The sequence below is a fragment of the Clarias gariepinus genome, chromosome 3 (genome assembly GCF_024256425.1).
Source record: "Clarias gariepinus isolate MV-2021 ecotype Netherlands chromosome 3, CGAR_prim_01v2, whole genome shotgun sequence".
NCBI lineage: Eukaryota > Metazoa > Chordata > Actinopteri > Siluriformes > Clariidae > Clarias > Clarias gariepinus.
The window spans coordinates 32,940,022-32,966,254 of record NC_071102.1 but is presented as its reverse complement, the minus strand read 5'-3'; the positions used below and the strand labels follow the sequence as shown (position 1 = coordinate 32,966,254).

Sequence of the window (26,233 nt, the reverse complement as noted above, 5' to 3'; positions counted from 1 at the left end):
ACATCCAAAAGTTATGGCATTGTCTCTTCGCACTCATCCTGGACATTCATGGACACTTATATGAACACATTCACGCACACATACACTTACATATTTATATTTTTATTTCTGGATCATTGCACAAGACACGTTAATAAGACACTTTTTATGCATGTTTGCACAACCAGTTATTTTTTTTCTTCATTTACAATAAATTTTTATTTTTTTCTATATTTTCTATATTTTGCTATATTGTACACAATGTCCTTATTTGTACAGAATATTTTTTTATTTATCCTAGTTAAACTTATTTTCTATTGTAGTTCTTTTATTCATATTTATTTCTTATTAATAAATTTATTTCTAATTAATCTTCTTTATTTTTTTAAGTCACGGGGCGGTTGTATAAGCATTTCACTACATATTGTACTGTGTATGACTGTGTATGTGAAAAATAATATTTGAATTAGATTTTTCCTTATAACAGCACAACCATCTACTGTAGTATAACCATCTAGCACAACTTACAGTAAGCTCGAAAATAAATGTTAAAGGCCTTTTTTTCTGTTTATTATTTCTTCTTTTTCTTTGTACCTGTTGTACCTTGTCCCTGTCAAAACTTAACACAGCCTTCTACTGCAAAGTAATATAATGCACATTGCATTTGCAATCTTTTTCTCCTGATTTTGTAAATGAACAAAAAAGCAGCACAGCAATTTAAGACAAATTCCAGAAAAAAACTCTAGATTCTAGATTATAGTATGTTGTACTGAAATGCTTAAAACTGAGACTTTATTACTGATCAGTCTATATATATAGCCAGATGCATTGGATATTGGGGCGCGAGTGACTGCTTCAGACTGCCGAGCTGAAAATATTTTATGTCCCTGGAAGGAGGAAGCATGAATTGAATCTTGTAGATTTCAGGTTATGGGACAGGAGACTAATACGGTCCAGATGCACTGAATATAGCCTTGTCATGAGTAGATTAGCATTTACCTGAAAAAATAGCCAATAGCAATAAGCAATTTGTTTAAAATTTGCTTAAACATTGCTTTAAAAAGTAATGAAAGTGTATAATCTCCAGTTTAATGTTTCTTATGTTTTTCCTTAACAATTTATTTAAAAAATAAAAAACAAGACAATGGCGAAGCAAATATTTAACCTCTATATTAGCCTGGTCTTTTTAAGACTTAAAAATACTTAAAGACTTAAATACTTATCCTGTAAGCAGTTTCATTTTAGGATATGTAAAGAATATTCTTAAATCAATAAGAATATTCTAAAACAATCATAAAGATTTTTCTAAACTCTCAATAAAATACAGTTCACACAACATTCCATGAAGTCAACTACTTGCTAAATGTTTACGGGAACGACTGCAGTGGACTCCGAGCCACCTTGACCCGGATCATCATTCAGGGACGTATGGCCTTCTTTAAAATGTTTTCACCATTCATATATTTTCTTGCGGTTGAGAGTCTCATCACCATACCAGCTTGAAGTCATCTGTAAATGCCAGTCAGTTTACAGCTTTATTTGACACAAATTTCGCCGATTGACTTGTAGTAAAACTATCTAAAGCTTTGGCTGATGTGCTACTAAACTCAGGTTTCACAGTCTCAAGGAACTAATTTTCAAAAGTATCTAAAATGCAAAAATAATTATAACATTTTAATCAGCAATTGCTCAAAATTTGTTCAGCATTGAGTAAAGATTTGGAAGACAGGCATTGATTTTCTTTCTCTTGATGTTTATTTGCATGCTTAAAGAAATCTTCAGACCAGTTTTATTTGAGCTGAAGAATAACTTCTCAAAGGTTTGTCTGCTCACAGCTACATATCTTACTGTAATGCATAAAACTAGGAAATAAAAGACCTGAATAAACACAAAAGCCAGTAATTGTAATAGAAAAAAATGACCTATCAATACCCATAACCCATGTCATTTTACTGAGAATAAAAAGGCATGCAAGATTTTAACAGTGTCTTAAAACTATAGAAATATCTTCCTATATATGGTATATCGTAAATAAAAAAGTTGGTAGTAACTGCTGTATTTATTTTCTTGGTAGTAGCGACATCTGCTGCTGAGTTATAGAAATAATATGGAGCTTAAAATAATAATAATAACAACAACAATAATAATAATATTATTATACTTATAATAATAATAATAGTTATTCAAGTTAAAAAGGAAAGAAATAATCTGTCAAATACTCAGCTCATCAAGAATAATACAAAATGCATTTATTATGCTTTTCGCATCCGGCATGAAACGCTTCAGTCTGGGGGGGTTTTGGAAGCTGGAAAGGAAAATAGTTCAATAAGTAGGTGACTTTAGTTATTTATAAACCACTGCTTTATTTTGGGCTTGGAATGTAACTCTTTTACCTGATTTTGCTGTAGATGAGGCAGAGACACTTTGTTACTCGGCAGGGGGACAGACTGGTTGTCCTTTAACCACATACCACACCTCGTTGTGTCGTTTAAGCAGCTTCATTGGGCTGCACACACACACACATGAAAAACACATACAGGACTGAGTAAATGTAAGAGTGAATGATACTTAGAAAATGATAGAGATCTTTCTGTCGTAGAACAAACTTGAACAAATGTAAACCATTTTTGTAATCATGAAAAACACACGAGGTGGGAGACCCCCTTGGACAGGTGCACATAAAATGTACAATGATGGGAAAAATCACATGCATTATAACAATAAATAAGTGCTTCATTTTATAACACTAGCAATTCAGCTAGCTCGTTAATAACCACCTTAATATTTACTCAGTGCTACCTGTTATAGCCAACGTCATAGTGGTAGTCTGTCTCGTAAGTGGCCTGAGCTTTGTCGAGTGCTTTTTTCAGCTGGTCAGAATACATTGTAGTTATTGGTGACACCATCCAGCCTCCAAAGCTCTTAACGTACACTTTCATATCTGGCATGTCTGTGAAGTACACCTGGACAAACAATGCAAATAATACATTTGTTGTTAGGATGTATGATTTGTAAATGCTCAGCAGTCATGATTTAAATGGTTTCGCCTGCACACTCACAGTGCTGTCATTGGGCTGGGGAGCCTGGCTCTGGTAGGCAGACGGCAACAGGAAGCTGAGAACGTACACTGATGTTTCCAACCAAGGGGTTTCCTCTTTGATTTTAGTGATGACTGGGGCTGTCATGTCAATATGAGCACCTGCAAGTATACAAGTAAGAATCATTAGTCATAATTAAGTCATATCTTCTGAATAATGTTTATGTCATGACATGACATGATGTTTACTGCCTCACCTGCTTCATTTTCACCTGTGATGTACTTAAAAAGTTTTCTGAAAGCTTTTACTATTGCCACTTCCTTTACAATGGACTCCACCTCTGTGGTCACCCATTTAGCAGCCTCGTAATGACGAACCTAAAATATTCCCCAAGCAGCCAGTGTTATTGATAATAAATTGATTACACAATAACAATAAAATAAACACAGAATGTATTTTATTTTATTTGAATGTAACTGAATCAAATATTACAATAGTAGTTCACTATTTTCTACCAAATCGTAGGATATAGCATGAATGCCAGAATATACAGTAGCAGGAATTTACACCATAGCTATAAGCCTAAAGTTCCTAATGAAGAAATATGTTATACACTGATTAACATTTACACATTAACACTGATTATCTATTCTATCTATCTATCTATCTATCTATCTATCTATCTATCTATATATATATATATATATATATATATATATATATATATATATATAGTAAACTGGTGTAGGGGACTGTAATGTTCTGGCTGATCAGTGTACATTAGAGTTACTAAATTACTATAACCACCAGTTTAGCATTGTGCAATCTGCATGCTTGAGCAGTGATATCTGGTCATGACATTAGACCTGAGGGCTAAAAACTAACATCTATCAATAGCTCAAAAACGAAACAATATCAGCATGGTGACTTAGTGTTTATCACTTTCTCCCCTTTTTATCACTGGTCTGTGTACATGGGGTTTGCATGTTCGACTCGTGCTTTGTCAGTTACCGCAGAGTATCTCGAAGTCCAAAGGCATGCATTTTAGGCATGAGACAGTGTGTGTGTCTCTAGTTTGCCAGAGGTTAGGGTCAACTTCCACCATAGCAATGACCACTTACGTGGACTTATACTTTACTGTACGTCATTTGCAACCAACCATTGCTTAGCAATGCTGCCTTAGATAGATGGGCGTATAGATAGTTGACATTACTTAGCTTGGGGAGTGCATTATATCGCAAGCTCAGGGGGATATTTAAAAAGTATTTAAGTTCATAATGTCCCACTGCACAGGATCCAAACCTCAATATAGAAATGTTCAGGGAGCTGGGAAAACAATCGATAGTGCAGAACTCCAAAGGGTCAACAACCTGTGATTTCCTGGGTTCATGCCATGTTTCAATATTTAAAAAAACGCAGCCAAACTTTCCTAGTAGAAAAACAAGGCCTAGTTTTTGGAAAAGTTTTTGGTGTTCCTGCTTATTCTCCAAAAATATTTTAAGAACAAAAATTAATTGAAATTATGGTGGAAAGTATTAAACATTAGTGCAAATTGACATTAAGGCATGTTAAAAGACTGCCTCCTCGGGAGACTCACCTCATAATCGTCTCCCTCGCAGATCAGATCAAACAGCAGACACTCCTTGGTCTCTGTGCAGTAGGACGTGGACTCGTTGGAGTTTCTGCGTCAAAGTTTGCGTAGAGGTCAAAGTAATGTTTATTTATCGGATTAATATCTGCATGTAAATTAGATTAATGAAGACCAGCTGAGGACAATCCGAATGAAACAATATATCAATAATGACATACTACACTGTACTGAGCTGAATAATTTCTGTCAAATTCTAAATCATCCTGCATGCTTAAAGTATATTTGTTTAATGATCCTCTGTAACTGTAACAGAAACATTACTAAAATTATTTCAAAACATTTAACCACTACTAGATAGTGTTCTTTTGGACATTATTTTGTAAGTTGCTCTGAATAATAACGTCTGCGAAATGCATAAATGTAAATGTAAACTACTGTATGACAGAACTACAATATCTTTGGCTGAGATTAACCTGACCCTGATTGTTTTAATTGGTACAATACGTAAAAGCATTTACAACACCTCCACGGACATCTAGTTGAAACAGAAAGGACTCTTACCCCACTCTGGCTTCTGCTGTAATTGATATCAGCAGCACAACCGCTCCTATCAAGCAATTCCTGCACAAAATAATCACAGATTCAAGTCCTTCTGAAATGGCTTCCCATTCAGAAACATCAACATATTATTTACACGAATTACACATCATGCAAACAAATGCCCTACAGAGAACTTTAAAGTGCAAAACTATACCTGCTAGAGTTTAAAAACAGTGTGGTAATATATAGAAATTGACTTACATTGTGGGGAAGAAGATCGTCTGAGATGTTCTGCTGGGTGGAGTGCTGTCTCTTTATTTAAAGCTGCATGTTATAAAAGCCTTATGAAATGCGTTATGAAACTGGTTATGAAAGCAGAGAGGTCCCACCCCACTCTTTGACATTATACAACACTCAGCAGCCTTTTCAAATTCTGGTCGCACAACTGTGAAAAGGTGAAAGGATCAGTTTCCTCTTTATTCTTCTTCAGTTACTGCTTTGTCCGGTTCTTTGGGATCCTGAGTCTTTTCTAGAAATACCGCACATGGAGTGGGAATATAACATCATGAATTATCCCGAATATCATACAAATATATCATATTATGACAAATATCAAAGGGCAAATCCTTAAGAAACAGATAAATAAATAGATAAACAAGCAAATAAATAAATAAACACAACTACATGCTAGTCTACATAGGCCAAAAACATCTGAGGCTACACAGATTTTTTTTTGTTTATTGGTTTATTTTTGTACATTCTAGAACAATACTGGAGATTTCCAAATGATGGAATAACTCAAGCTTGACTGTTGTTGTAATAGTATGGCAAATTCATCACACTCAAAGCAAGCTGATTTGAGGAATTTAATGTGATGCATTTGCCATACTATTACAACAACAGTCAAGCTTGAGTGATAATACTTGCTCTGCAGTTAAAAAAAGAGCTGTATTATTCACCACGTCAGAAGTTTTGGTTGCACAGTTTTTTTCTTCTGCTTCCTGAAGTTTAGATGACTATGTATAGGTTAGTGGTTACAAATATGGATGTTCTTAGCTTGCATACAAAGTTTTATCTTGGCTTCACAAAAGGGGGCAGTTGTAACACTGTGGTTGGGGGCAATAACAACCTTGTTTGTTCATGTTGACATACTTTTCGTTAAGAAAATTTATAAATTTCATGTGATGCCTCAGTCTCAGCAAATAGCCAAAGAGAGTGATTAGTTTATTTGTAAGTACTAGGTTAGCAATGCTCTGATCGATTGGAAGGTTTGTAAAATTACCTTCCAGCATTGGATTGCAAATACCTTGGTCTGCCAGTGTTTTGTAAGATGAACAACATTTTAAAATAAATTTAAACTTAATAAATGAGCGAGAGCTTGATATATGAATAGTACGCATTGGGCTTTGTCTTCGGGATTATAGGTAATCGTCTCCTGCGCTCAATCTCCATGCGTGTGCGTTACCTGTATAGTTAACATCCAAATATGCGTACTGTACTTATAATATTGTCATTTAAGTCTTATTAAAGATGTTCCTTCCTAAAGACTCAGAGTCTCTCTCTCTGTCAAAAAGCAGTGCTTCTGTTAGTGTGCATGTGGAAGAGTGCCATTGAGTTCCTTGTTAAAAAAGTTTCCCAACAGAGCAGTGTTTCCATTAGTGTATGTTCTTTTCAGCAGAAAACCAAAGTCTCACAGAGGAATGGTCAAAAGAGCTAGGTAGAGTAGTACATTAAATCATTCATTGTCAAGCACACCTTCTATTCCAGGTGTGTAAGCACTCGGACAAATATTCAGGATATGATTTTCTTATGGGTGGAAGTGGGAGTGAGGGACTCATACTGGTACTGATAAGGTTTTGCAAGATGCAGTGTGCAATGATGTGGGAACCCCACTGACCTATATCATACCTGTAATTGATCTCTTTTAATAAATACATATTACATTCCTTTGTGATGTTTCTTTGTTTTTGTTTAATGTATAAATATAGAGGACAAGAACAAGATGGGGAAAACATTATTATCTGACTTTTATTTCCTCTAAATTCTTACATAAGTGAGACTGACTGTTGCCACATGTAGCTACAAATGCAGCTGTTGTGCTTTTATTCACAATGCTTATCTGCTCACACCACAGCAATAAGACTGTGGTGGAAAAACAGCACACTAAACCTTGTTTCTTTAGCCTGAGCTGCACAACATTCATATACACAACACACGCTTCGGTCAGGCCTTAAAAAGGATATGGAAATATATGGAAATTATATTTTAATAGATTTAGTTTTATAGTGCAACTGTAATATTTTTCATCCTAAACAACACTACATTGTGTAAAAATGAACATAACAAACTCTGGAATAATTACTTCAAATTGAAACAAATTGAGAAGTGCAACCTCAAGCTCCATTTTAACAGTAAAAATGTTCAATTTTACATCTGAATACCAACAAATACAGAACAAAAAACGCTCTATATATTCCAACACACTATGTTAAAGAAAAAACACTCATGACCTCTCATAAGCATGAAATTACTAGCCCATACCTAGCTGAGTTATTTATTTATTTATTTATTTTTTATTGATTTATGTAAAACATGCTGGTGCAGTGTTATTAACTACTACATGAAAATACATTTCGGCTGACATTTTAAAATTTTTATATTATTATTTTGAAAGTGTATGAAAGTGTCGGGAAGATGACATCCTTGATGTAATAATAAAAAATATGTAGACAACGCAGTAACTTCCAGTGGCACGGTGTCTTATATGCATGACAGGTCTGACCATTAAAGCATAGTTGGTGACTCAGATTACTCAGACACTGACACTGTATATATCTCTAAGATGACAAGGTTGATTTATTCATGAAAATATGGTGACAATGCAAGAACTGCAGTTAACTGAAGCAGTCCTGCTCCCCCTGGTGGGACAATACAGGATTGCAACCAGCTTATTAGAACAGTGAGGAGGACGTTTATGGGGCAGGGCTTCGTTTACCGCCTCATTGCAGGGTATCAGGATCAGTTCACGAAAACATTGCGGATCCGCCACAGATCGGCAATATATCTATCACCAATATACCACAATACCCCAATATACCAACAGACAATATGTGTATCAAATCCCAACAAACAAGCACTAACTCCCAATCTCAATGAAGGACTTGCCTTATCAGCACTAATAACACAAAGCATGCTCATGAGCTCATAACCAGTCTATAATATGTGTTGGTAATGCTGCATGCATTGAGCTGCAGTCATTTAACAGGTTATGGTTTGGTTGCACATTGACATGTAACACAACGACAAAAACTGTGTGCCGACTGTGTATTAAAAAAGGACAGGTCCGCTCCCCAATAGTCATACCACTTTCTGTCTGGATAGCTAAAGTATGACAAGGATCCAAAAATCCCACATATTCTGCCAACCAGTGCAAATCTGTAAATATTACCAGTTTGTTTCTCCACCACCACCCAGCTGAATACACATGAAGTTTAAAGTTCATTCACCTGTTGTTAGCTAGGCTTTAAGCAGTGAAGCTTCTTTTTAGAAACAATGTTCTACTGAGCCTTTAGCCATTATTACCCCTTATGTAACAGTAGGGTTGACACCTGTCCCTGATAATAAAAAATTGTCCTGATATACAATACCAGTCAAAAGTTTGGACACATCTTCTAATACCTTTAATACGTTTTGTTTTGTGATTCATTTTCTACATTCTAGAACAATACTGGAGATTTCTGTTCAATAATACATATGGAATTATGTAACTAAGTAACTACACCAACAATAGTCAGTTGTTGACGAAAAAGGCTGGCTGTTCTGGAATACTGTGTACAAGAACAGGTTTTGAAAATGCAGTATCAAGTGCATTTTCAAAACCTGTCAAGCGCCATGATGAAACTGACTCTCAAGAAGACCTTTGCAGGAAAGCAAGACCAAAACGTACCTCTGCTGCAGAGGAGAAGTTCATTTAGAATTACCAGCCTCAGAAATCACCAATTAACAGCGCAACCGATTAGAGCCATTATTAATGCCATACAGAGCATAAGTAGCAGATACACCTTAAAATCAACTGAAAGACCAGAAGGTGTCTCCAAACTTTTGACTGGTAGTGTATGTATGTATGTATGTATGTATGTATGTATTCACATATAAAATGCTGTTCATCTTGTATTTCTGTACAATACATGTCATCATTAACTCTTCACAATGAGGGGAAAATCATCAAAGCTCAAACAATAACAGAATTATGTGCACGTCATGTGCAATGATCTGAGACAGGTGGTACAATTCCTAAAAAAAGTTTAAGAAGTAAGAAGATCAAGAAGTAGATTTCTTATACTGTACATTATTATATTTGTATATTATGTATATCATGTTCTGATAAAAAAACACCTGCTATGTTTTATACAGTAATTTGATTTAAACATCCTGTGTTCTTTAGATTGATTATCGATATAAATCAATACAGAAAACCCAAGATTTCAATCTCCCAGACCAACTTTTAAAAATAATTATATCCCAATACCAACACCACCACATTTTTAAATCAAACAAACATAAAACTTTAATAATAATAATAAAAAAAAGACAATCCATTCCTTACAAGGTAAACACCCCAGTCACAACAAATCAACAACAAGAATGTCAATTTAAACATATGAGCTGATTGAGAGAAAAGGCTAAATTGTCACGCAGAAGGCACAAACATGATTTATGACATGATTTATAGACATCCCCCATCATCCTTAATAATGATTTACAAATTTCCGAAATTTAAAAATAAGTGGTCAGTCCCAAGACATGAAAAAAGTAAAACCAGTCCAGTATTTTTCTGTAAAGTTAAGTTTGATTGACCTGTAGGCGTGCTGTGCTATCTTATCATTTTACAATTCCCTGTAGAGAGAAGATCTCACGCCATGACATAATAACACAATTGATAATAAGCTCAGAAAAGGATATAGTGTTGTAATCAAATCCATGTTTAGGTTCTTTAATACGGAGCTGTTGAAGTTGAATTTGAACTGTTAAAGTGATACACACCATAAGTACAGTGCCAATTAATTCTGTATTTTATACCATAATAAAAGCAAATGGTACATGGTTTATGGGACAATATGAGTCCTAGTGTGAAGTCATACACTGTTTGGAGAAAAGACCCAGATTTTGGCCCATGAGCTTCATTTTTAACACAACTCCAAGGCTTTTTTGTGCTTCAGCTGGTATAGCATATTGTGTGCATTTTAAAAGAACAGCAATATACAAAACAATGTCTGTTGAAAAATACAACAGACCAAACAATTTTCAATAGATAAGACTGTAGCAACATATATTACTTGCTAAATACTCTCTTAATAAAACAGTATAAAGCCTGTGGTCTTCATAAAACCTCGAAATGTATGAAACGTTTAAAATCTTTGGTGCATATGTACACTCCAAGCAAACAGTGTTATGTATGTACATGCTAAAACCCACTTCATTCACATACTGAAGGCAAATCTTTAAATGTTATTAAAATAGAGAAGCAAACTGAATATATGTTGTGGGCTGCATATACCAAAATCATATGTCTCAACATCTACTTGTATGTATGACTTAACTACATATTAGAGACTATTTTGAAGGCTATTTCACTTTAGTGAATTGTGTTAACTAAGTTTTCAGAGTTTGACAATGATACGGTGCATTTTATTTGATTAGGGAACACATCACACACTATATCTTGCTGAAATTTCCTGAGCTAAACTGCCCTTGATGGGCAAGCGTATAGATTATAAACTGACTTTGGAAATAAATAATATTTGCCACAATAAAGGCAATACAAAACATTTCATATAAATCAATTAATTAAGTTCACACACATTTAGCTGTTCCCTTAAGTTTAGAGCATGTGTACAAACCATAAGCCAGAAACACTCAAATTAATCTTTAAAAATCTTTAAAGTTTTTGAAAATGCTGGAGAAGTCACTGCTTCTCTCAAACTAAGATGTGTGCCATCTTTCACATTGTATAAAATTTACAATAACTAATTGTCTCTTGGCCAGCGATTGAGGGCTAAGGACACAAGCTCTGGACACAGACTCTGACACTTCATTCAGCTGCTGGTGCTGCTGCCAGAGTCATCATCATTGTCGCTCTCTTCCTCCTCTTGAATGTCGTCCATGATAATGTCGTACAAATCCTCTATCAGGCTGCCTTGACTCAGGCAGGTGTTCACTGTGGAGCCACTGCTGATGTGGGGATCGCTGGGGTTCACCACCTGAGGCTTACCGTTCTTCATTCTGCTCACTGGGTGAACACACTCTGTATCACGAACGTAAAAATCTGTGACAGACAGACACAAAATATCCAATGTAACACTAAAACAGTAAAATAGTTTGTTAAGCAGGTGTTGTTCTACATGCATTTTATCTTCAACAAGCATTAGTGCAGTGAATCGGTTCTGTCATACTGCCTCAAAGACATTAAGTCATTAAGATTGAACTAGTCTGAAGACTAGACATTAAGAGGCAAACCATGGAGTTATACAAAGATATAAGGTTATAAGGATATAAGCCTCTTCAATAAAGCCGTGACTCAAAGAGACAAATATTTTGCAAACAACAGCTAAATACAAAATAAGAAATAAATAAACATGCACAACATAAGAATATATACAGTATAAGGATGAGTGTTTATGGTTATGCAACTGTGGCTTGGCTGGTCCTGAGAGGAAATCACTTGAATATCCTATTCATTAGTAATGCTTTAGAGTAAGAGTAAGTTGACTAATACATTACATAACTAACATTATGTAATGTATTAGTTAACAAGAAACAAACCAAAACATACTGTATTCAGCATTAATACATCATAAGCAATTTTTAAAATAATAAATCACATAAACCAAATAATCACCATCTAAATTAACTAATGTTAATCCTGAGTTATTAAAATTAAATGACTATGACTACCACGTTTTTCATTTTACAAAATCCATAACAAATTTTTTTTTACATTAAGCTAAATTAGTGTTCAACATTTAGTAACATGCAGCAATTTAATTAAAGATTATGTATGTGGACTGATTATTATTCATGCAGGTGTGTTTTGTTAACATTTAAAGAAACAACAATTAATACTTAAGTACTAAGTATTTACCCTGTCTGTTATAGCAGTCCTCAGCCAGGCAGCTGTGCTGGTGTCTTCTCCTAACCCCCCGGTCTATTAAGCTTTTGCGCGGAGGCAGAATGCGTATTGGCTTAACAATGCAGTGGCAGCTATAACACGGTGATCCTCCGTCCATTCGACCAAACCCCCTGTCAGAAAAATACAATCAGTCAGAAAAAAAAAAATTTTTCTTTAAAAATACAATACAACAGAACAGACAGAGAAACACACATACTGCACATATGTTCTCATTTATGTTTCATCTATTGATTGATATAATTGATTAATCAACTTATCAACTGAGAACTTAATATTAATTTATGTTTTTATTTGAAGTATTGACATCTGGAATTTAGAAGTTAAGACAATTTACCCCTGATAACAAAGACACTATCTATATTAATTGTTCACTGGTGGACATTCTTATAAAGAAAAAGTAGATCTGATTATAAAAATTAATCTTAAGGATATTTAAAATGAAGTGCATTTGACATTTTAACATTAACACTCTTAATATAATGTATAAATATTTCACTGTGCTACAGAATTCTTGATTGGCTAGTTTCTATACCAATGGCAAATGCACAGATGAATGCTCCACACATTCTGCAAATGAATGGATTAAGAATGTGCTGTTATTACAGGAAATAAAATGATATAAAAATTCATCTGTGATATTGTGCAATAGATGTGCAATAGATAAATTAAATGACTAAATGTGAAACATTACAGTTATAAAATATAGAGAGATTTAACAATTTTGTCATGATCAATATTTGCTAAAAATGACAAAGAAAGATTGCTGATAAATGAGAGATGTAAGGTGAAACTTTTGATGCTTCTACTTACTTGAAAGATCGAGCACAGCTATGACACGTGAACTCTGCGATGCCCCACATTTTGTCCGGTGGCACAGGATCGTATTTCTGTTTGCATCGCCGACAGCGAGACACCTGCAGAGGATCAGAGATCATACTCACTGATTCTACTAAAACTAGCTTGAATGAGCATCATTTCTTATCTTATTATGTACTTAGTTTATAGCACCGTTATGAAAATCAACACAGAATAGAAAATTAAGAGAAAAAAAAGGGACTGGATAAATATCATTAATTTTAAAATATATATTTGATTTTTTAACCATTAGTGCAGTTCTCAATAAATATTTTCAGTTAATGTTTTACCATCAGTCAGCCCCAAGGGGTTGATCTTAATTTCTGTAACCTACATTCTATTATGTTGTTATGTTATGTCGTTCCTTAATCACATCAATTTGCAGGAAGACACCTAGGTTTAAACTCTGTAAATTCCAAAGTTGTTGCTTTCTGCACTTGCTAAAATCAAATGTATGTGTATGCCACTCATCCCAGACAGTTTGGTGCCTTTGGATCCGTGACATTTAAATTAAAAAAATTCTGTACCTTCCCCAAATCTGTCTCTTATTAAAATCCTGTTTCTGAGGTCTACAAACAATTCCTTGGACTTCATGGCTTAGTTTGTGCTCTGACAGGCAGTGCTAACTATGGGACATTATATAGACAGGTGTGTTTTTCTTTGGAAATAATGTGTAATCAACTAAAATTAGCACAGATGGACTCCAATCGAATTGCAGAAACATCTCAGGGATGAACAGTGGAAAGAGGATGCACCTGAGCTCAACTTTGAGTGCAGAATTCGGACCACTTCTTACCCTCTTTCTCTCCGGGACTCGTCTCCACCAGCTCTTGTCACATGACTTGCAGGCGAACTGGTGATCGACGGAAGGCATTTGGTTCTGCTGCGCACGATCAAACATGCGCTTATTCTTCTCTGTTAGTGGCAGGACCCGCAGTTTCTTCCCAAGCTCCTACACACACACAAATGCATTTAAACATGACATCTGCTAATATCTGTTATGTGATGCAATGTCTGTCATTGTGGAATAGCCTTTTGTTTCTCCTTTATACTGTAGGACATGCGTTTTCAGTAAGCTGCATAAATGGATATTTGCAGTCTTGTGCAGTGTTTCTGTGGAGTCATTGTAGGATTTTAGGTAACTGACCTTTATCTCTTTGTCCTCCTGAGGCCCTTTATTTGCTTTAGACTGGACAAAGACACAGAAAACAAAAAGCACACATTAATGTAGAGGATTCATTACTGGTGTCTTTTTTTCCCCAGAATGGCCCTCAATAAATGACAACATTTTATATATAGATTGAAATATCACATGTTTTGCATTCAAGATTTATGTTCACATTAACTAGACCAGACACAGGATGTCTTACGCCCTTTCTTATTGTCTTTTGACTCAGTTTAGTAGCTCGTGTCTACAGAAAAATGTCGCAACCCAAAATTCACAGGAAGTCGCAGTCACTTCCTGAAGTAAGGGTTGATTCAGAGTCAAATTGTTTTTCTCATCACAAGTTCATTCGGAAGTGGAACGAAGCCACCTTGCTCAGACCGGATGTTTTGGTCTGTACCCGAGCATAATTACTGAGTCCATACCTGACTAAAGAGCCGACCCAAGGGAGAAAACACAAAGAAGTTGCTTTTGAATGGACTATTTGCTGCATATGTGAAAGCACATAGTTTAAAATTTTGTTTACATTTTTGTAAAGTTTAGGAAGCACACTGTTGTCTACAAAAGAAGAAATGCCCTACTTTCGTGGGAAACGACATGCAATAACAACAACAACATCATACAAACCTTTCCTTGATGCGAATGTTAAATGCAACGCTGAAATACAGTACTGTAAAAAAATTCTTCGGCACTGTATTATCTTTAGTACAATTTTTTATTTTGTATGTCTATCCTGTCTTCATTATTATGTACAGAACCATTTAAGATTTTCAAACATAACTTTTGAATTAATAAATAAATAAAGTAGAATATTTGCATGCCTGTAATAAAAGCAAAATATTACATGACAGACCAGTTTTCAGATGGAAATTAATATAATTTTTTAGAGTCCTAATGTAGACTGCTGGGTTTTGCATGAAGATAGATGTGAGCAATTGTGACAAAGTTATCAGAAGAACTCCTTAGTAAAACCTAACAGCTGCTCCTTAAAGGGGTCCTATTATGCCATTTTAAAGGTTGCTAATATTGCTTAATGAGTCCCTTAAAACAGGTTTACATGTATGCAAGGTCAAAAAACACTTTAGTTTTCTCCAAAAATCGAAAATTCGGAAAACGAAATGCTCATGACCATAATTGAACGACGGCTCTGGAGACCTGTCAATACATAGAAAAGATGTCGTCGGTTTTACTATGTAACGACCAACTAATTTTATATTAACTATGGCTACAATAATCGAAAGGTCTTTTATCTTTGTGACGGTGTTGCGTTAAAAGGCTGGTGAGCAAAAAGGACAAACTCAAACAAGTATATATCACAATATCGATTGTGTTTATTTTATTACTCTTTAGTGATCTTTCTTTCATGTAGAAATGTTTTCAAAAGCATCTTTGCTTATGGCATATTTTTTGTCTGTGCTCAAGACGTTTGCACTGCACTGTAAGTAAAACAGCTGTTAGGTTTTACTGAGCATGCTGGAGAATATAGGTTCTTCTGGTAACTTTGTCACACTCGCTCCTTTGGCTCTAAAAGCCAAAAGGTCCTTTAATGGTATAGTGGAACAGGGGTTTGTCTTGGAACTGAAAAAAAAAAGTTGTGAGAGTGGCTGGTTTTATTGTAATGATGGTAGAGAAGGGAAATGGGCGACTGACACATTTAGGTACATTCTGGGAAAGTGACAAAGTAACTTTAAAATTTATTAATTAAATCTAATAACTGCAGGATTGACATTCGACTTCCAGAGATTTACTTACATGCTTAGAGCTCCTAGGATCGTTACTGGCTCCTGTGTTTCTGTCTTTTCTTTTCTCCTGCAACGTAAAATGTAATGCTCAAATCTTAGATGTTACAGTGCAACACACAATGAAGCGATTGTTAGAAGGACCAATTATGCGAATGTTACCTTTTCTCTTTCCTCATTCTGCAGTTTCTCGATCACGCTCTGTCAGTGAGCAGGAAATACATTTGATCATGCAAAACAAGCGTTTTTGCATAATGGTGTTTTGGTATCTTCAAGCAGATGTGATGAAACCTTCCTTACCTTTACGACTGGATCGTTCTCCAGAGACCATCTGTCCTCGTCGTCCAGGTCTACGCATAAGACATCAAATGAAATGGAAAAAAGGCATGGAATGGATTGTAGAAAAGGGATGTGCATTGTTTGTTTAGCGAATCATGATACTGAGTCAGCAACTTAGGAGAAGCAGAACAGGTTCAGAACATAGAATTATTTAAATATACCTTGCTCTTTCATCAGAATGATTACTTTTGCTACCATCTGGTAATTGTTCCTGTATCGGCGCATGAGCAACACTGCCTGGTCGATCGGAATGTTTCCGTGAAACATCTCTCTCAGACGCCTTACGCTTTTCTCCAACTGAGTCAACAGAACAAAGCACAGAATTGACGTCTGTATATAAATATACAGTATAACTACATTACAATAATATTAATAATACATAAAAAATCCACAATTAACAACTTGCATATTAATCTTTATAATTAAGGTAAAATTTATTTTGTAGTGATCTTTCTAAATTTACAAGTTTAAACTTTGCTCATCAGCATGTTGCTTAAGCCATTCGTCACAATCAGATGTGAAAGGTAACTTTAAGTAAATCTACTTCATTACCTCCTTTAAGTAAGTTACTGTACTTAAGTGAATATTTGATGTATTTGTAATTTACTTGAGTAATTTTATTTAAATAAACTTTTCACCTTCACTAACTGCTACCACTACAGGAAATGTGTGTACAGTACTTTTACTCTACTACATTTCGGCATGGCATTACATAACCAGTTACCCGCTAACTATTATGCATGATTTAGTTTCCTAAAGTTACAGGTGTTTAAAATCAGAAGGAAAGCTGGTTGCAGACAGTCACGAAAACAGCATGTTCACAGTCAGGACACAGACACGCACTCACACATACAGTGAAAGAGAGAGCGAGAGAGCGAGAGAGAGATCACTATGACCATTTCACAATGACTTAAAGGTACTGTGAGCTAATACAAGCTCAGTACTCATCATATTTACTTAATAAATTTAAGTACTTTGTTACTCACGTAATCATATAAATTGGGGACTTCTACTTTTACTGGGGTAATATTGAACAAAGATTATGCTCTACTTTTAATCGAGTACAGGATTTGTGTACTTTGCCCACCACTGTCCACAATGCAGTTCAACTAACTGCTGATAGCGGTTGATGCCTTTGCTTAATCTATGGATAAACAAAGTGGCGCAGCAGCACTTTAAACCTTTTGCTTCACCATCAACACATCTGAACACGAAAGCATACAAGCTTCTTATGCTCATCTGCAATGCTGACTGAATCATTGTGTTTAAGGATTTTATATTTCCATAAAGACTAAAACTTCATGTCAAACCAGCAATGTTAACACAGATACTGTATATTCTTACCATATATCTCCTATTCTTAATATTTACTGTACCTTCTGTACATAAGACTCCCCTGGCAGTTACCTAAGGTGTAGTTTTGCCAGCTTGATGCCCGATTGTCATTAACACACTTCGGGAAATTTGGGAACGCCAATTAATCTAATCTGCATGTCTTTGTACTGTTGGAGGTCCAAGCAGGATAGCTGCGGGAAACCCACCAAGCACAGGGAGAACATGCAAACTCAGTGCAAACACAGATCCCGAGGTGGGTATTGATCTCTCAACCCTGAAGGTGCAAGTGTGAATTGGTAATTTATTGTAAATAGGCCTGTCGTACACTTCTGGTTAGGTTCCAGCTGCATTCCATTGGCTTTTTACATGTACTTTGAACAATAACAACAAAATCTAATCTAATCTAATCTAACTGGGAAATGTAATCTAATCTAACTATGTACTTTTCACAGGAAAAAAAAGGAAAAATTCATCTTTAGGTAACAAATTTCAATCTTTAGAATGATTAAACAAATCACAAACATTTCAGCAATAAATACTGAATAAGTGTTAGGGTGGAGTTTTAGGTTAATAACTACAGGGCGAAGTGCAGAGACGTTACAGCTGTCTATTTTGGCTGATCCTTGCCCTCATTGTCCTGGGTGTGCAAATAAATAAATGCAAATAGAGCAAGACTTCCTTTTTTTGGTCTAGTTATGACACAATGCCTTTTTTTGGGTTTTAAATCACATTACACCAAAAACCACAGATTTTAAACATAAAAAGTGCTTGCTTATATAAAATATACACATAATGATAAAGTCTTCTGGAATAGTTATGTGATACTGAAGGTTACATAAAAATGTATATGTTATTAAATATAATTAAAAACGAATCGATACGTGAACAAATCAAGGAATTAGCAGTCTTTTAAATCTCTACTGTACATGTCTGTGTCAACAGAGATGAAGTTTATTAAAGTGCAGAATAAGCTTGAAGTGCAGGAAGTGAGAACTTGATTGTTATTGTGCAAACAGATCATTATCTCAAAACTCTTCACATTATACACCACAGTTCTGCAACTTCTTGTTGTTCTTTTCAATTTGGATAAGAGCGTCTACCAAATGCCTAAATGTAAACATCGTTGTTGTTGTTTTTTTTTTTAAACATAAATGGTTAATGAAGGAAGTAGTTCCTGCATTTGTTTCACGGTAAAGTCGTTTAAAGGCTCCGGGCGTGACAGCTGCACCTAACCACACTTAACATACTTCAACAGCACCATGACCTAAAACACGTATCATATTTCATACCTCCACTTCTTCATGAAGTCGACTCATGTCTTTAGTCCTGTTAAAGTCGTTTTACAGCAGAAACATCAGAAAGATTTGCGTCCAGAAGCGCAGGAGGTGCAGGCGGCCCTGTTTTCCTGCTGCTCCACTCTTCACTTCACTTTCGGTTTCTATTCTCAAAACGGCTGGTTCAGGAAACCACCAGCAGGGGGCAGTAAAAACAATTAAAAACAAAATACAGTATATTGTTGAATGAAATCACTGATCCGCCATAACATTGTGACCACCTGCCTGTTATAGAGTAGGTCCCCCTTTCTGCTACCATAACAGTGATGCACCTTTCTATCATTAACCTACTGTAGCTCAAATTGAGGGAAAGGTTCATTCTTTTTCCAATAAAATGATGTCAGAACACATAAGTAATTACTGCTTTAGTGGCAAACAAAGGGAATGTACTCGATATTAGGAGAGTGATCATAATGTTATGGCTAAACAGTGTATGTTACCAGACAATCATGTAGCAGTGATACAATGCATAACATCTTGCAAAGGAAGGTCAAGAGGAAGTTAATGTTTATACCAAACATCAGTGTGGTTTAAAAAAAAGTGTAACCTCCGTGACTAACCTTCGCATGGTTGAGTGCCAGGTGTGGTGGTTTAGTTGTTTGAGAAACTGCTGATCTCCTTGAAATTTCACACACACTCTGTAGAGTTTCACCTACAACAAACATGCAAGTAACACGTACAAGTAACATGCATTATAACACTTTTCTGTGTTTGACTCAGTGCTACTTTGCGTTTCTGTCATTCCACTTCCTGAATATGTTCCTTGAGTTCAGATGTTTCGAAAGAGGTTTGGTACGATTCTTATTTTAGTTCCCTGTTTTTCTTTTCCCAGTTGCTTGGTATTGGTCTGTTTGTTTAGAAGTGTTTCTAGGTCAGCAACAGGTGAGATGCTGGGATAATACTAAAGCAGACTGCTAAAGGTTTACAGTTACCTAATCTGCTAGCCATAGTTTTGTTTTTGCATTTCTCCTTTTTATATTCTTAATAACTATTGGAGATAGGTATAAAAAAAATGTATTCAGTTACATATAACAATTCTTTCATGTAGCAATTTGTGCATCACCACACTGACCCTAGAATGCCCTTTTTAAAATTAACATATGTTTGCATTTGAGGCAGTTTCTCTATAATCTTACAGGTCTTAATCTTATTTAAGTTTATTTAAAATTTAAAAAAAATAATGATACAAAATCAGGATACTTGTAAAATTGTGATACTTACAAAATTTAAATACAAAACTCATAGGTATTATGATGATATTATATCGGCTGATCCCTAGTGATTTCCATCCCCAATATTTCACCCTGCCTATCTATTTATCCATCCATCTTTCTAATCATAGTCAGTGGTCGAATTGTAGGGAGGTGGTGTGGTCAACCAAACAAAATTATTGCAAAAAATGTAAAATGTTTGAGAACAAATTAATTAATTAAATTAACTTCAAAACAAAACCATCAAAACAAAACACTTGCACTTAAACATGCAATTGTCATAATTATCACATTGATATGATTATAAAAGCAGAATAAAAATCTACATAAACATTAGTAATGAAATTATTTAATTTAATATTATTGTACATCTGCGATGAATTGGCAGTCCAGGGTGGACCCTGCCTCGTGCCCTAAGTCTCCTATAGGCTCCAGGCCCCCCGCGACCCTAAATACAGAATCAAGGTTTCTTCCTATTACCATCTCAGGGAGTTTTTCCCTCATCAGGGACAATCATATCATTTTGATTCATACACATTTCATACAAACTAAATTCTTTTGATTGTGTAAAGCTGCTTTGTGACAATGTAAATTGTTAAAAGCGCTATACAAATAAAATTGAATTTAACTGAATTGAATAAAGCGGTATAGACGATGAGTGAGTGAGTATTGTGTTTTGTATGACCATGCACCAGTCTCTCTCTCTATGTCTCTCTCTCTTTCACACACACACACACACACACACACACACACACACACACACACACACACACACACACACACACACACACACACACTATTATGGCAGTTCAAATTCAATCAATTATTGACCCTTTTTTACCCAAGCATGTAGGTAAGGCCACTAATGAAAAAAACAAAGAAGCTTTTTTAAATTGAGAATGAAATTACACAAATTGTAAAAAAAAAGTCTTTTAGAATCATTAAAACTTTTCATCGCGTCTCCATTGAGAGACCATTGAGCGTCTCCATTGACAAAAAAACTTCTGTGAGCAGCATGTTAAATTGTTAATTTGAATATTGATTAGCTAATAGCCATTATTCGTCCAAAAATGATCATACATAGAAATTTATATTTTCAGGACAAATATAAAAATAATACACAGCATTATTTATCTGAAGGTGATGGTAAGGGGGAAGGCGGTTTTACAGAGGGGATGGTTGGTTCAACACAGAGAGATACCATCCCCCTGCATCCCCCCTCAAATCAAGCCTTAATTATAATAATACGGGTATATAGTATGATTGCTCAATCTTCTATATAATCTTCTATGCAATCCTATGTACTATATATACTGTACATAGATAAATATTTGGATAAAACAATATAACAAAACAATTAATATTAATGTATATGATAAAAAACATTTTTCTTCCAAAAATACAATTATGCAACATTTATAACAGCTTTAACAGGGTTTTTTGGAAGTTGACTCAGTTACAAATAAAAGTTTAGTAATCAATTATTAATATATTGTAGCGTTTTTACGCCAGGAAGAATGCTGGAGAGACGAGTGAGCTTATTTGCTGCCCAATGCAATGGCTGGGAGTACTTTATTTAGCACACATCAGGTATGGCATGAGCAGCACCTTCACTCAGGAGCCTACATCCAATTCAGCGTTAGCCTGAACTGGAGCACATTTCACACGTCACACACCTCAACACACACACAACAGGGCTGAAGTCACTAACCCAAACACCTTTCCCCATTATGGTGAACACACTGACATTCCCGCAAAGCATGCTGGTCGTCAGCCGCCACCCCGCCCACGCCACACTGCCCCCACCCGAGCTGTGACCGTCCCTGGTCACCATGAAGAACTTTGTTTCGGAAGCGTGGAGGTGGTCGGTGCTGGCGGTGGGAACGCCGGCGTCCTTTGGCAGGTGAGGGATGAACGCAAACGTAGTCCTGAGGCGGTCCGGCCTCCACAGAGTTCAATGTTTCCCCGGCGTGCGGCTGGCAAGGCGCAAGACGGTCCCGGTGGAGCAAAACTCGTGCCCGCCCCGCCAACCGCACCCGGTAGATGACATCGGAGAGCCGAGCTAATACCGTACAGGGGCCCACCCAGTGAGACACACGCCCGGCCGAGAGCCCCCTCCTTCTCCTTCCAGAGGAACACACCCACACCTGCTCGCCAGCAGCAAAATCTCGCCCCTGGCTGTGAGTGTCCACGCCCATTCGCTACATTGGTGTCAGAAGTGGGATGGAGAGTAACGGTTTCGAGCGCACAATGGAGGACCTTCTGAAAATCCAAGCGGGCCGCCGAGTAGCGGAGCGACTACTCGCGAAGAAGAAGCGCTTTCCCGACGGCGCTAAAGCGAGCACACCACGGCAACCAACGCGGAGCGGCGAGGTGAAAATCCCGGCGCTGGATCTCGGGGCGGAGGCTGGCGCAGCGCAAGCGCCGGAGCAAGAGACAGCTCCGCGCGCCGTTAGCCGGCAAAACAACCTGCCGCTGCGCGAGGCCGAGCGCGCTGAGCCCATATTGGCGGTACATCACGGCGGAAGAGCCGAGCGACCGCCTGCAGCTCAGTGGCGCTCGGTTCGTGAACCTAGCCGGGGACAGGGCTACCCGTCGCGGCTAGGCAACGAGCAACTCTCCGACGTTTCGCGGCGAGGCCGAGGCACGGGACAGCGTACACCAGCAGCCGCTAGACTAGCGCCGGGAGGACGCGTGGTAAGCCGCGCTGGGCTCTACATCGACTGTGTGCTGGATGGTGTCTTACTGCGGGCGCTCGTGGACACCGGTTCCACTGTTTCGCTGCTGCGCTCTGGATTACTGGGGCAAAGCAAGCGTGTTTGCGGACGGCCTGATCCTGCCTTCAGCATCTGCACCGTTGCTGGGGGCTACGTGAAGGTAAGGGCGTGTCGCACAGTGCGAGTCCAGGCCCCACCCAGCGCTCGCGGGCACCGCTGCAAGACTTTCGGGTGGGGGCACCCATGGAGCGAATGGGCGTGGACACTCACAGCCAGGGGCGAGATTTTGCTGCTGGCGAGCAGGTGTGGGTGTGTTCCTCTGGAAGGAGAAGGAGGGTCTCTCGGCCGGGCGTGTGTCTTACTGGGTGGGCCCCTGTACGGTATTAGCTCGGCTCTCCGATGTCATCTACCGGGTGCGGTTGGCGGGGCGGGCACGAGTTTTGCTCCACCGGGACCGTCTTGCGCCTTGCCAGCCGCACGCCGGGGAAACATTGAACTCTGTGGAGGCTGGACCGCCTCAGGACTACGTTTGCGTTCATCCCTCACCTGCCAAAGGACGCCGGCGTTCCCACCGCCAGCGCCGACCGCCTCCACGCTTCCGAAACAAAGTTCTTCATGGTGACCAGGGACGGTCACAGCTCGGGTGGGGGCAGTGTGGCGTGGGCGGGGTGGCGGCTGACGACCAGCATGCTTTGCGGGAATGTCAGTGTGTTCACCATAATGGGGAAAGGTGTTTGGGTTAGTGACTTCGGCCCTGTTGTGTGTGTTGAGGTGTGACGTGTGAAATGTGCTCCAGTTCAGGCTAACGTTGAATTGGATGTAGGCTCCTGAGTAAAGGTGCTGCTCATGCCATACCTGCTGTGTGCTAAATAAAGTACTCCCAGCCATTGCATTGGGCAGCAAATAAGCTCACTCGTCTCTCCAGCATTCTTCCCGGCGTAAAAACGCTACAATATATTATGTAATATAAATTTTATTTTTTTAACCCTTGCTTAAGTTATGTCTACTAGTGCCTGGGAAGGTTGTCTGTCTCCAAATGTGATTCTGGTTGGCGATTTTAACATACATGTTGACAATGAATCAAGTGCATGCACTAAGGATTTTTTGTCTTGTCTTGACAGTTTTGGTATACAGCAATACACTGATTTTTCAACTCATCTGAAAGGCCACTCATTGGACCTTGTTTGTTGTTCTGGTATTACTCCCGTTGGTCTCACCACGTCCAACCTAACACTTTCCGACCATTTTCTGGTTTTCTTTAAAGCTAGCTTAAATCTAGCAAAGCCCAATAACCGACGTACCATCACATTTCGGAATACTAAGAACATTGATACAATGGCATTTACATCTGACCTTACTACTCTTCTTATGAAAGACTATTTAGCAACTCCGGATGGTTTGGTTTCTCATTACAATGAAGCGCTACATTCATCATTTGATATGCATGCACCTATAAAATCCAGAACTGTTTCATTTGTTAATTCTGCTCCCTGGTTTACGTCTGATCTGCGTAGGCTAAAAGCTCAAGGTCGCCGTCTAGAACGTCTGTGTATTAAAACTGGACTTGTTGTTCACAAAGAAATGTATTCTGACCATATAAAACAATACAAAACCGCTATTAATACAGCTAAATCCGAGTACTATTCAAATCAGATCGCATCTAATGAAGGTAATACAAAAACTCTCTTTACTCTTGTTAAAAACATTTCAAAGCCTCCTGATTCTCTACCTGTACAGTTGCATACAGCTGAACTATGTAACACACTACTCATTTATTTTTCTGAAAAAACAGAGAACATACATAAATCTCTGTTCGTTTCTAATCCTCTTCAAGTTCCTTTTTCCTTCACTCTTTCACATGTATTCAACTCTCCTCTCTCTTCTTTTAAACTACCTACAGCTGATGAGATCGCTTCTGTTATTCGGAAATCGAAACCAACTACCTGTCAATTAGACCCTCTTCCAACTCAATTAGTCAAAGTTTGTCTTCCGGTTCTCTTACCATTCATCACTGAGATCATCCACTCTTCTCTGACTTCTGGCATCGTCCCCAATCTCTTTAAAACTGCATTAATAACTCCTATACTCAAGAAACCAGGTGCTGATCCAAACAATTTTGATAATTTTCGTCCAATTTCAAATCTGCCATTCTTATTAAAAATCCTAGAGAAGGTTGTTTCAGCACAGGTACACGATCACCTGTCAATTAATAAATTATATGAACTATTTCAATCAGGTTTCCGTCCTCAGCATAGTACTGAGACTGCCCTTGTCAGAATATCCAATGATCTTCTGGTAGCAGCTGATTCAGGACTTCTGTCTATTTTAATACTTCTTGATTTAACCTCAGCATTTGACACCATCTCCCATAATATTCTATTAGAAAGACTAAAGTCCATTGGAATTGTAGATACTTCCTTGGCTTGGTTTTCTTCATATCTCTCTCACCGCACTCAGTTTGTTCAGCTAGGCCAGATCAAATCTACACCTTTACCCATCACTGCAGGAGTGCCTCAGGGGTCAGTCTTGGGGCCCTTACTCTTTATCATCTACTTATTGCCCTTGGGGAACATTTTCCGGAAATACGGTGTTCAATTTCATTGTTATGCTGACGACACCCAGCTTTATATTACTTCCAAACCTACTTTTGACCTTCCTCCATCTTCTCTTTCAAATTGTTTAGCTGAAATTAAATCTTGGTTCTCAAATAATCTTCTTAAACTCAACAGTAGTAAAACCGAATTACTCCTCGTGGGCACTAAAAATACTCTATCGAAGGCCAATAGTTTTTCCTTATGTATCGATGGTTCTACAATCTCTCCTTCAACACAAGTTAAAAGCTTGGGTGTTATTCTTGATAGCACCCTATCCTTTGAAGCACATATTAATAAACTCACTAGGACAGCGTACTACCACATCCGAAACATTAAGCGTCTTCGTCCGGCCCTCTCAATGAGAAGCGCTGCAATCCTGGTACACGCCCTCGTCACCACACGCATCGACTATTGCAATGCTCTATTTTTTTGGTCTTCCCCTAAAACTCCTACATAAGTTACAATTAGTACAGAACTCAGCCGCTAGAATACTAACTAGAACTCCTACAATGGACCACATAACTCCTGTTCTTCAACAGTTACACTGGCTTCCTGTTCAACAGCGCATACATTATAAAATTCTGTTTTTTGTTTATAAGGCATTACA

The 26,233-nt window shown here is 37.4% G+C and overlaps 2 protein-coding genes across 2 annotated transcripts; both read right to left on the bottom strand.

Moving 5' to 3' along the window:
• Positions 1-1,711: 1,711 nt before the first annotated feature.
• soul5 (heme-binding protein soul5) lies at positions 1,712-5,495 on the bottom strand. The gene is made up of 8 exons (XM_053491523.1): positions 5,410-5,495; positions 5,170-5,229; positions 4,615-4,699; positions 3,274-3,394; positions 3,039-3,178; positions 2,779-2,942; positions 2,373-2,485; positions 1,712-2,284 (listed from the first exon to the last, which is right to left on the bottom strand). Coding segments are annotated over exons 1-7 (651 nt in total). The 5' UTR covers positions 5,412-5,495; the 3' UTR covers positions 1,712-2,284; positions 2,373-2,406.
• Positions 5,496-10,125: 4,630 nt separating this feature from the next.
• shfl (shiftless antiviral inhibitor of ribosomal frameshifting) lies at positions 10,126-19,216 on the bottom strand. The gene is made up of 10 exons (XM_053493397.1): positions 19,060-19,216; positions 16,597-16,732; positions 16,397-16,446; positions 16,259-16,297; positions 16,110-16,166; positions 14,340-14,381; positions 13,989-14,144; positions 13,148-13,251; positions 12,290-12,447; positions 10,126-11,473 (listed from the first exon to the last, which is right to left on the bottom strand). The coding sequence occupies exons 1-10, from the start codon at positions 19,084-19,086 to the stop codon at positions 11,244-11,246; spliced, it is 999 nt and encodes a 332-aa protein (XP_053349372.1). The 5' UTR covers positions 19,087-19,216; the 3' UTR covers positions 10,126-11,243.
• Positions 19,217-26,233: the final 7,017 nt, after the last annotated feature.